General features: G+C 54.0%; 1 protein-coding gene across 1 annotated transcript; it reads right to left on the bottom strand.

The window, feature by feature from the left end:
• Window positions 1-307: 307 nt before the first annotated feature.
• LOC102461857 (cathelicidin-2) lies at window positions 308-11,527 on the bottom strand. The gene is made up of 4 exons (XM_006114417.5): window positions 11,258-11,527; window positions 7,252-7,362; window positions 2,717-2,803; window positions 308-1,379 (listed from the first exon to the last, which is right to left on the bottom strand). The coding sequence occupies exons 1-4, from the start codon at window positions 11,435-11,437 to the stop codon at window positions 1,263-1,265; spliced, it is 495 nt and encodes a 164-aa protein (XP_006114479.3). The 5' UTR covers window positions 11,438-11,527; the 3' UTR covers window positions 308-1,262.
• Window positions 11,528-11,867: the final 340 nt, after the last annotated feature.

Here is an 11,867-nt window from a genome sequence, read left to right as displayed (position 1 = left end):
TTTTCCCCATACGGATTCAGCTGTTACCCAGAGAGGCTCTGCTGGAGAACACAGCCTGCCAGGGGGCGTTTCTGGGACACTAGGGGAAATCTGAGTTAAGTGGCTGTTTCAGGCTTACTGCGACGAAGTTCTGCCCAGCTCCGGCCCTTTCCTCTCAGCCTTCCCTTCACAGCATCTCCAGGCAGCACGTCCCTTCCCCGCAGCAAGATGCTGCCTTGCCTGCCCCCCTCTGCTGATCGCAGAATCCCGGGGAATCCCTCGACTCCAGGGTCCCCCAAATCACCAACAAACATGACAAGTCACAGGCTTCTAAAGCGGGGGTTCTTTTATTAGCCTTTGGATTTCTGAGCCCCGGCGCCCCAGGATTTCAAGCTTTTCTCTGCCACCGTGGGGGCGAGACACCTGCTTTTATGGCTTGCACACGAACAGCCGAGATTCTCGCGCCATCCCACGACTCCAGGAGCTGGGTCTACGAAAAGCCCCAGCTGTCACGACGCTTGCAATGATCCCGTGAGAGTTGGCCAGGGACGGTGGGGGCAGGGGGCCAACAGACTTGCTGGGGCCCGGGGCAAGGCAGGGGACCACCTCCGTGCTCCCAGAAGGGGTGAGAACAAGGGCAGCCAGCCCTCAAAGCTGTTCAGAATGCGCAGCTCCAGCTGTGATTTAAAAGACCTGGGGTTCCACCTGCCACTGCTGCCACAGTAGGGGGCAGCGGCCAGGAGCCCTGGGTCCTTTTGAATTGCTGGGGCACAGGGAAGTTGCCCCCTTTGAACTGATGGGTGGGGGGGTGGTAACGATCACCATGGCCCTTACCTGGTGATTTCCTTAACACAGGCCCGGCTTTCACAGGGCAGGTGCAGAAAAATCAGGCCCTGGTAAAGGCGCTCAGATGTGGTACCTGAAAACAACGGCACCAAAATGCCTACACCTTGGACAACTACCGAGCAAAGGGCACCCCCAGGGAACAGCTGTCTCTGGAAGGGAAGCTGGCAGGGAGCCGGAGCGGAGGGGTGGATAGGATGGGTCTGAGGTCTGCAAGCAAAGGGCACCACCACTATGCTCTTCATTCCTTATTCTCTTCTCAGCCGCAACATGAACGTGAAAAGATTCCCCCCTTGCACAAGAGACTTTCCAGACCTGCCAATGCAAAGCAAAAAAACCTAGCCAGGAATAACATGAACCCCCAAGCTCTCAGATGAGGCGGCGTGGCGGGAAAACACACAGGCCCTGTGAAGGCAGCAGACTTGGAAGTGGACTGTGCTTTAGTCTTCTGGCACCATCAGGGCCGCGGTGGAGAAAGATGCTGGGAAGTACTCGACAGTCACTTTGGGGAAGGTCATGGCCTGGGGTTTTGGTTTCTTGCTGGGTTTTTTCACCCCCTGGGATTCAAAGAAATCAGAAGGGTTAATATTGGCTCCTGCAAGGCCGGGTTCCTGGGTCATTGTCTTCTACCAAACCACCCATCTTCCCCAGTTGGCTGCTGCTGGAGAGCATGTGTAACCACCAGCAGGTGGATTTGAACCTGGACCTCTGTGAAGGAACCTCTACCCTCTGAGCTAAAAGCCACGTGGCTCCCAGCCCATGCTGCAGTGGTCTCTTGAGCTTAACTGTTGCTGTGGTCTAGGTATCACTTGCATTGCTCAGTAACCACACTAGGGGTATGTCTACACTCGCGGCTTCTTGCACAAGAACATCTTGCGCAAGGGTTCTTGTGCAAGAACTCTTGTGCAAGAGAATGTCCACACTGCCATGTGCGAGCTATGCTTTTGCGCAAGAGCTCTCATGGCAGTGTGGATGCTCTCGTGCAAGAAAGCTCTGACGGCCAGTTTAGCCATAGGGCTTTCTTGCGCAAGAAATCCCGGCCGAGCGTCCACACTGCCCTCTTGCGCAAGAGCTCCTGCACAAGAGGGCTTATACCTGATAAAAAAGAGCGTAGCTCTTGCACAAGAAGCCCTTTCTTACCACGCCGTACTGTACATTTCCTTGCGCAAGAGCAGGCGGGCAGTGGAGACGCTCTGCAGATTCTTGCGCAAGAACGGTCGTACTCGCGCAAGAAGCCGTGAGTGTAGACACAGCCTTGGAGCGTGGGTTACACATGGGCCAAATTTCCCTTGCTCAGCCCCGCAAATGCCCTGAATTGAAACCACTTCGATCCCTGTGGTCACCTCTGGGGCAGCAGCCGCCTCTGAAGACTGGACCGGGTCACTCATCTCAACCCTGATTCTGCTCCTTCCAGCCATGGTCAGAGTGAAGGACAGAGGAACCCCTGGTGACTTGTTCCTGCCCTTCCCTCCCCTCCCGCACCAGAGAAGGGAAAATCCAGTCCCCCAGCGAGTCCACGAGCAGCTTCCACTGAGGCCCACACCGACGGAAGGCAGAATAGGAGCCTCAGTCTTGGAAGCGACTAATGTCCAGGCACCTGTTGGGCCCACAAGGCAGGCACACATCTCTACCTAGGGCTAAGGCCTTCACAGCACTATGTGTAACCATGGAGACCGCACAGCCCCCTCGTGCTGGTAGCCCCACGTGTGTACAGAAGAGCTGTCCTGTGGGTACTCCGGAGATGAGAAAACCAATGGCCAGCTGAAGAAAACACACACGCTGGATCTGTATCCATCTCCTCACAGGGACATTCAAGGGACAAAATCCACTGGCAGGGTGTCACAGGCTCCATGACGCCCATGTCATGCGCCTACCTGGCCAGGTAACAGCTCACCTGTTGCTGGGTGCATTTCACAGATGTCAAAGGGGCCTCTTGTAGGAAGTAAAGTACTGACACATCGGCCGAACAATCCTTTGTAACCTGAGGAGAGAGTGAAGAATTACTTCAGCCAGGGTCATCTGAGGAGCCATGGTTCAAAGCTTTGAGGGAGTGCTGTTCTGCCATCCTTTTCAACTCAGGGGAAACCTCCAGTGACAGTAATACTCCTGGTGAATAGATGCTAAATAACTCTGTAACACAACTGAGGTCAAGAGCTGGACAGACATAACGCAAAGGAGTTCCCACTCCAAAGTGCAGGATTCACAGTCTAAGTAAAGAATTATGTCTGAACTAGAAACTCTGGCTGTTCACCGTAAGCCCCTCTCTGGAGTTGTCCATGTCACCCATGTTTCAGTTCTGTGCCTGAATCAAAGGGTTTTTCCTGGGTGGTCCCAAAACAAATATGAAAAAAGAAAGTGGAATAAAAGAATCAGAAAAAAAATTGTATTGGGTCAAATGAGGCAATTCACTTGAGTTTCCCCCCCTTGTTTAATACAAATGAAGTACAAATCAAACTTAGGATGAAAAGTATAAAATGTTTTGGCTTTTTTGGAATTTTTTTTTCCGGACTCAATTTGGAGAATTTGACACAACTTCTCAAAGTGTTTCCAATTGACCCAAATTTGTGTCCGTCTGAAAAAACTTATCCAACTCTGCTCTTCTTAACCTCAGCTCAGCCTGTGACGTAGTGGGGGTTCCTGGCTGGAAAACAGGGAAGAAGGAACTGGGGAGGGGGCTGGGATCCCCCCATCTCAAGGGGGCACTGAGGCCTCTTAGCCCCAGTTCCTGTAACCAGATTACGTCTGTGCTGTGCTGTATCCTGGAGGAGCAATAAACCACCCTCAATTCTACTGGCTGGTGGAGTCTGTTTGTGCCATTTCGGGGTGCAGGAGACGGGGGACCCCCAACGCGCCGTCACACAGCCCCACTAAAATGCAGACACAGTTCCAAGCTATATTTTCCACTGCTGCGCCATATTCACCATGATCAATAAGCGCCCATCGCTACTTCCTCTGAAACAGCTGTTTTGCAGTGAGAACACTTTGGCCTTCGACAGGGTCTGAATTCCAGTTTTCCGGGGTGGCTGTGCAGTTGGACGTATTATCTGAGGAACGTAAACGCTGACCAGAAACGGACAGGTGCTGTTTCCTTGTTTATTAAAATGGGAACTACGTTTTTGGGAGTCTGAGTCTCTCTCAGAGTACTGCTGATGGAGCCTGCTGACCTGAATTTTTAATTTCTTTGCAACATTTAAGAGGATTCAAATGATTTGACTCCTTGCAGTAACTGTAGCGAGTAGCAAAAGCAAGACCAACTCATTTATTTGGGCACTTTCTGCTGAAACAGATTTACCTGGCCAGGAATGTTGACGGGGGAGGGGCGCAAAGGGGGCCTCTCCAGCCCCACCCCTTTGGCCTGAGGCCCCGCCCCTTCTGGGACAGGGCTACCTCTCTGAAACTCGTAGTGATTTGAATACCTTACAGCGTGGGCTGACAGATCCTTTGCAAAGCATGGCCTTCTTGCAGCTGCAAGGGAGCTGAAACATTTGGCTCACACACTACATGGGTTTTACATGGCGGGTGGTTTTACGTGGCGGGCGGTTTTACGTGGCGGGCGGAGTTCTCTGACAATGCACAGTCCCCAGCGGGTGCTGCTCCAAGGCAGGTTTGTGCACAGCCAGGGCGATGTGTTGTGTGCCAAGGTCCAGATTTCTTGGTCAGACACAGCCCATGCCCAGACTCCCGAAAAAATAACAGTAAGACAATAACAATATATTGATAACGAGATGTTGGGGTCTATCTGGCAGTCCTGGCATGGCCTGTGGGCCACCTGTTGACTTCCCCTGGAGTCCAGGATTCGACAAGACCCACAAAGGGCAAAGATAAAGGCCAGGCAGCTTTGACAGGGGACACACTTTCAGCGCGCCGCCGTGTCCAGCAAGGATACAAACTAAAGATGCACAGAAGGAACCAAACCAGGATCCAGACAGATGAGTTTGGAGGGGAGGCATGAGCGCTAATGGACACACATCCACTTCTTCTCCAAGCCAGTTTTTACAAGACATACATGGCCACCCAGCATATTTTACATGTGTAAGCAGGGGCTGAACTGCTGCTTGCTGTCAGCCAGCTGAAAGGAGGGGTGGGTGTGCCCACTACAGTTGTTTAGCTCTGCAAGGTAATTAACTGTTAACTGTTGACATGTAAATACAGCTCAGGAGAGAATCCGAGGTGTGGCTATGGAAATCCCATTCAGCCAGGGCTGATGGAGGGTCAGTGTTGGAATGGAATGTGGAGAATTGTATATAATTTGGGACTGTTGTGGGGGTCACTAATCATGCTACCCCTAAATGTGGGAACTGTAAAACAGGCCACCATGCTTGCAGGAGAGACACCACCATCATGGGAAGAGGTCTCGGAAGAACAAGCCTCCCCCCTTCCAGAGTTGAGTGAACAGAGCTGGGGGAAAGGGTTAAAAGGTTTGAGTCAGCCTGCGTCACACCTGCCAGGTGTGAGCTATAAGAATAGCCCAGCCTGCACCTTTCCCCCTTTGTTTTAAGGACAGACCTAAAGCAGACTCCCTGAGGAGTCTTTTCTTGTGCTAGTCCAGTGAAAGCTGGATTCATTTGCCAGTCCAGCTGGTGGCTAAAGAGCTGAAATCACTGGTTTGGCTGAACACCAGACCTATTGCAGCCAGTGAAGTGGCGGCAACCAGCGGCGTGGGGTGGAGCGGCGGCAGGTGGCGTGGGGTGGAGCAGTGGCAGGTGAGGAGTGATGACCAGTGGTGTGGCAGCAGGTGAGGAGTGGGGGCAGGTGCCCAGTGGAGTGTCCAGAGGCGTGGAACGGGACAGCTGGTGGAGCGTGGCGGAGTTTTGTATAAGGTACCCCCTATCTATCCCCCCACTTCTACCCAGGTTGGGAGGTGAAACCCTGCGGGTGAACTTTGGGACTCTGGGTGGCACGGACCAGGGACAGAGACTTTTGGGGTGTCGGACTTTTTTGGACTTTGGGCGATTCTTGGCTGGGGTGGGGACTTGGCTCCTGTTTGGGTTATGAACTCTGTTTGTGGTGTTTTCCCCAAGTTAATGCCATATGACTTCTCTCTCTGTTTCATTAAATGTTTCTTTCCTACACTCAGACTCAGTGCTTGCGAGTGGGGAAGCATTGCCTCTCAGAGGCGCCCAGGGCTGCGTGAATTTCCCAGATTACTGGGTGGGGGCTTGAGCCGGTTCTATGTGAGATGGACCACAAGATATTGAAGCCAGCCCTGGTTACTGCCAGGCCTACCCGGCAGAAGGGTTACACATGTAACAGCTGCAACCACTGGTGTGGACCCCAGGCATCTGTGGGCAGAATTGAACCTGGGACCTCTGGAGCTTAGTGCATGAACCTCAACTGCATAAGCTAAAAGCCAGCTGGTTCTCAGCTACAGCGGTAGAGTGGACACTTGATTCTCTCTGTAAGTGGCCTCAGTGCCACTAGATGGGGCAGTCCACCATGCCCAGGAGGTGTTGGTTATATAAATACCTCCCTTCTCTCCCAAAAGGGCTTGGGGAGGGGTCATCAGAACGTGGCATGATGGACGTGGCCGGGCACAAACCTCACACCGTGACCGGAGCCACGTGGGCAGGTTGGACTTGCAAGGGGTTGTGTTCCACATTTCACTCTGCATTTTTGATTTGATCAAATGCTGTTGCATCTGTCCAAGTCTCCATCCAAAACACCCATCGATTGTCCCAGAGTCACCTGTCACAGGACCCCAGCTCGCTGGACAGCTTGCAGACAACTAGGAACCGATCTGTGCCCATTGTAACCAGATGAGCAGCCCTGGAGTTCATTTGTGGGAGTTTAGCAAAACTCTAGTTGGGATGGAAAGCCAGTGGCAGATTGGGGCGGGACTCCATGGCTGGGGTGGCACTTAAACCTCCCTTCTCCTTCAGAGCTTTCCAAGCTATAGCAACAACCCCAGTGACCATGCTGGTGTAAATATCTAGCTCAGATGTGCCAGAGCTCCTAGACTAGAACAGGCACAAAGTGAATGGCACCAAGACGGTGACAGGGAACTCCTGATGAAAAACCAGACACATTCAATGCCATTTAGAAGGCAGCACAGGGAAAGGCTTTTCCCCCCCTCCTCACACAACAACCTGTGGAACTCACTGCCACAGGATATCCATAAGGCTGAGAGCTTAGCAGGATTCCAAATAGGGGTCAGACATTTATATGGGTAATGAGGCTATCCAGAGTTATAGTATTAAAAACAAACAAAAGTTTTGGAAGGGATGTGAACCCTCATTCATCAGGGGTCAAGCCAATCTCTGTTGGAGGTCAGGAGGAAACTTCCACTGGAGGCAGGCTATCTCCTACACCCTTCCTCCGAACCAGCTGACACGGATAACAGCTGGAGACAGGACTAGACAGACCCACGGCAGCTGCTACGTCCCAACGGCGCCATGCCTCCAGCGAGAAAGGGGACAGATTCACACCTACCCCATTCGGCCGATATCGGCAGTCCTCCAGGCGGTAGCTAGCCATGCTTTTCCGGCAGTTCGTCTCCTTGATGGTGAAGTTCATGCTGAAGTGCCTGCCCCAGTCAAATTGCTACAGGTACAAGGACAAACCTTCAGTGGCATCACAAAGCAACGCGTCGCACACAAGCCACAGCTCCTGGGCGCCAGTTCCCACGCTGCTCACACCAGGAAAGCCGCTTGCTTCTCAAGGCCCAGCAATTCCCCCCGGGGGCTGCGAGGAGCCCACCAGCTACTGCATGCGCAACCTGTGTGCAGTCTGGCATGCATGACACACACTCCTCTTGGCATGGTTCCAAGGGCGCCCACTCGCAAGCTCCTACCACTGTGGGCTCCATCTGCTGCCCCGCCTGACTCCTCTCTCCGGGGGTCAAGACAGATGGGATTCTTTATGTGCCCCTCCTCACCGAGGAAGTGTCCCCAGCCACACACAGCATCCTGAGAGTTGGGCTGGAGGATGGGCCCAGCCAGAGCACCCTAGAGCAACTCAGACTGGTGGAAGAGGCGAGGGAGCTGCAGCAAGACGTTCACAGCTGGCGAAATTTAGGGATGTGAAGGACTAGTCAACTAGTCACTCCCCCCACCCCTTGCTGCCTCTATCAGAGAGGGGCAAAGGGGGGGGGGGAGAAGAGAGGGTACGTCAAAGTAGCAGCGTCATGTGGAGCCGGGGATCAGCTGGGAACTTCCCAGCTGACCCCAGGCTCCATGCGGCGCTGCCGCTTTGAAACGCCGCTAAGGTGTTTCAAAGTGGCAGTGCCGCACGCAGCCCGGGGTCCGCCAGGGAGTCCCCAGCAGACCCCGGGCTTTGGTGCTTTCACCATTGAGATGTAGCAAGGGCTGTTCCAACACTTCAAAGGCGGAGGTGCCCTATTGACTATTCGGTTAGTCAATTACCCAATACTTAACATCCTTAGTGAAATTCGCCCTCGAGCTGTGCGCCCAGACAGGCACGTGCGCCACTTGCGTCCTCCCTAAATCCTATTTTGCGGATTTCATGGTGCATAGGCCCCTGCCCAAGAGCGAACATCCGCCAGCAGCAGGGCAGGCAGATTGTTGTGGGTACGGAGAGACGGGGGAAGAAACAGATGGGCCATTCTGAGTCACACAGGGCCCTGCCAAAACTGGCTAGTAGGGAGTGTTAAAGGCTCCTGTTGGCCAGCAACGGGGGGTTGATCTACTTGGGTTTCCTCTGGTTAAAAAAGAAAATCCTTGGTGAAAGAGCAAGAGGCAAGACAGGTGCAAGAGGGAGATTCCACCCCGTGCAGGAGGCCGTCCCTGAGGACACCAGCAGGAGCAGACCCGGCCCAAAGGTAAACGTGTGCAAAGTGTCAGGAAGTGTTTGGAGCTTCCAAGCAGCCGCGTTTGCACTCAGGACTCCTGGGTCTCAGCCCTGGCACTCAGTCTGTCAAAGAGCTCAGGCCTGGCCAAGCTATTTTACTACCGGGCCTTAGGTTATGCCAGGCCTAGGCAAAATATGGCCCGTGGGCTGCATCCAAGCCACCAGATCCCGGCCCACAGAGGCAGCGTGGAGCCCCAGGCAGGCTCTCCAGCTTGCCCCGCAGCCCCACGTGCCAGGCAAAAACACGGCTGCAGAGCTCCGGTTCTGTTTTAAAACTGGGGGGAGAAGGGAAATTTTAGGAGCCACCCCGCCCCGAGCACATTCCCATTGGCCGGTTTCTGGCAGAGCCCAGCCAATGGGAGCTGCGTGTTGGAGTAATAGGCAGCCAAGAAGAACCACACCCCCTCTCCTGGGCTCAGTTATTCATGAAGCACATGGCCAGGCAGACAGGCTGGCTGGGAAATATTTTAAGCTGGGCAGGCAAGTTTGGCAGCTGGCAAGCAAGTCTCTTGGCCCCCCCCCTAAAAAATTATCCCCCCCCCCCCGATTATGCCTTTGTAAAATAGGGGAGGTGTCCTTAGCCTCTGTTTGTCAGGGGCTGGGAAGGAGCAACAGGGGAGGGATCTCTTGATGGTTCCCTGTTTTGTTCACTCCCTCTGGGGCACCTGGCATGGGCCACGGTTAGCAGCCAGCACACTGGGCTAGATGGATCTTTGGTCTGACCCGTCTGGCTGTTCTCATGTTCAGGGATGGTATAGACAGGAGTCAGGAGTCTGCACCGAAAAGCGTCTTTGTCAGTGCTGCAGGGGGAGCAGCAGAGGGGCTAAGGCAGCTCCCTGCCTGTCCTGGCACCGCAGACTGCACGGTGCCCCAGAAGTGGACGGCAGCAGGCCCAACTCCTTGATGGGGAGAGGGGAGGGGGGGAAGTACACAGGGCTCTGCACACTTAACTCCACACTCTCATGGGCTGGGAACCTGTTGCGGCTGCTTCTGGGGCGCAGCCTAGTCTGCAGGGCCAGGAGAAGCGGGCAGCTGCCTTAGCCTCCCCCTGCTGCACCGCTGAGGGGGAGCCACTCGAGGTAAGCCCCTCCTGCCCCAGTCCTGACCTCCCCCCAAGCTGGAGCCCCCACCTGCACCCCAAAACCCCCCTCCTCAGCCGCACCCTGGAACCCACACTCCAGTCAAATTATATTGGATCGCGGCAACAATTTTCTTCAACGGGCTCAGGAGGGAAAAAAAAAGTTTGAAAACCGCTGGTCTGTGTGATGACTGCTCCCGGCCTGCCACAGTCAGAACCACAGCTGCTGTGACCGGCGTTCTCCTTCCTCGCTCTTTACCCCTGCTCGCCTTGCAGGGGTCACACGGCTAAGAGCTGCCTGTATGAATTCAACCCAACTTTTCGGATTCAAAGACAATGCACTGGAACATAGACCCCTTCCCCCAGCTGTTCTATGTGGCTTCCTCAGTTTCCCGTCTCTGTAAGCCCTGAGTTTGGGGGCGGAGGGAAGCTTCGTGATACTGTATCTTGAGCAATCCTCTTGTGCAAACTTTACTTGCAGCTTTAAGTTCCAGCTTGAATACACGTGTGTTCCTCCATGCCCTGGTCAGCTTCTTCCCCAAACTACCAGCGAGCTAAGGGACATAGTTTCGCTGTTCCTCTCACTTCATCTTCTCTCCCCCAATACGCTCGCTGGCTGTTCTGCTTTACCGTCGTTTTCTTCCTTTTTCCAACAGCTGCCTCCCCACCGACTACACCCCTTCTTTTCTGGCGCTAGCTGCTGCCGGCCTTTCAACCACCCAGCTACATCCAGACCCCCCCTCACCCAGTTCCAGGCAGGGGGAGGAGCTGTTGCTTGCTCTCTGCTGCTTTTTCTCTCCCTCTCACTCCATGCATAACACACTCCCCCACCCCAGAATTAAACTCAACCCACATCCATTGACCCAGAATCTTTGGCATTCTCTAGGCTCCTCCGCCCCAGAGCAGCTGTTTTGGGGTCCCCATCCAAAAAAAAAATTCCACCCCGAATACCAGGAGGCTGCTTGCAGTAAGAACACAGGGCTCTACAGGCCGTGTGTGTGCAGCACACGGGATCCGGCGCGCAGAGTCCTGCAGAGCATTGTGCAAGCCCCCAGGGGGGTAGAGAAGAAGGCGGAGGCTCGTTTGCTAGCACCAGAGCAGTTACTCAAGTCTTGTCCGCCTAGGAACGCCGGACCCATTTCAAACGAGGTTTGAAGCCCATCTGGCGAACGCGATGCGAACTCCTTTTTATTTTCATTCAATCCATTTTCAGCCTACGTAGAGCAGCACTGAAACAACGTGTCCCCTCCACAGACTGGCCTAGCTGGATGGGTTTCGATTCACACCTTTCATTAGCGTAGTGGTTTACATTCACGCCTTATGTTAAACCGGGTGAACTCCCATGGGGAGAATTCCACAGGAAATCTGGGTTCATAGAGCGTTTGATTTAATAGGCTGTCCTCGAAAGCACCCACTGTACCATCAGCACTTACTTTCCTGCCTCTGGTCTGTTGTTCTTCCTGCTAAAAGAAAACTTTAAAAGCCCCCTCCCCCACACGGTGGGCTAAAGTCTATGGAGAGAAGGAGAAACCAAAACCAACGTGTTCTTACTGTTTTGTGGAAGCTTTTCAGCTTCAGCAGTCGGAACACTGCCTGCGTTCCCGTTTCCTGGTTGTGGGCCTCGACCGCAGCCCGAGCCACATCGCGTGGGGACAGCTGAGCTTCCAAAAGGGGATTGGCAGTAACGGACACCCCGAGAGACACCAGCAGCGCCCCCAGGAGTAGCGCCATGGCCACGGTTGCTGCTGCTGCTGCTGCTTCGCCCACTCAGTGGAATACGCCAACGCAGCACTTTCCCCCCCGCAGCCGAAAGAAAACAAGGTGCATGAATCAGAGGCCTTGAACTTGCTGCGTCAACTTGGCAAGTCACATCCCTTTCAAAAACAAACCCGCTAAGCTTTCGCAGCACTCGCCAAGCCTTTCAGGCTGGTGCAACATATTCAAGTGGGATTAACCCAACTGTCTCAGCATCCGAACGCTACACGGCACTTTCTTGGCCTCGGCGCTTAGGGGCGCTTTAACAGGGGTATTTATGCAGCTGGCAACAATTCCAGCTTTTCTAAAACAGAACACCTGCAGCCAAATTTGCGAGGTTTATTGGCATGCAGCAACATTTGAGAGACTCCTTTCCCCCACCCCTATCTGAGGGAGAAAGTTCCCG

Source organism: Pelodiscus sinensis, chromosome 2 (assembly GCF_052426305.1).
Source record: "Pelodiscus sinensis isolate ZL-2025 chromosome 2, ASM5242630v1, whole genome shotgun sequence".
NCBI lineage: Eukaryota > Metazoa > Chordata > Testudines > Trionychidae > Pelodiscus > Pelodiscus sinensis.
The sequence above is the reverse complement of the archived record's forward strand: the minus strand, read 5'-3'. Positions and strand labels throughout refer to the sequence as shown.

Coding starts and splice junctions, on each gene's coding strand:
- LOC102461857 (XM_006114417.5), bottom strand. CDS start 11,437: ATGGCGCTACTCCTGGGGGCGCTGCTGGTGTCTCTCGGGGTGTCCGTT. Junction 7,363..11,257: donor TGAAAAGCTTCCACAAAACA/GTAAGAACACGT, acceptor TTGTACCTGTAG/CAATTTGACTGGGGCAGGCA. Junction 2,804..7,251: donor GCCGATATCGGCCGAATGGG/GTAGGTGTGAAT, acceptor CTCTCTCCTCAG/GTTACAAAGGATTGTTCGGC.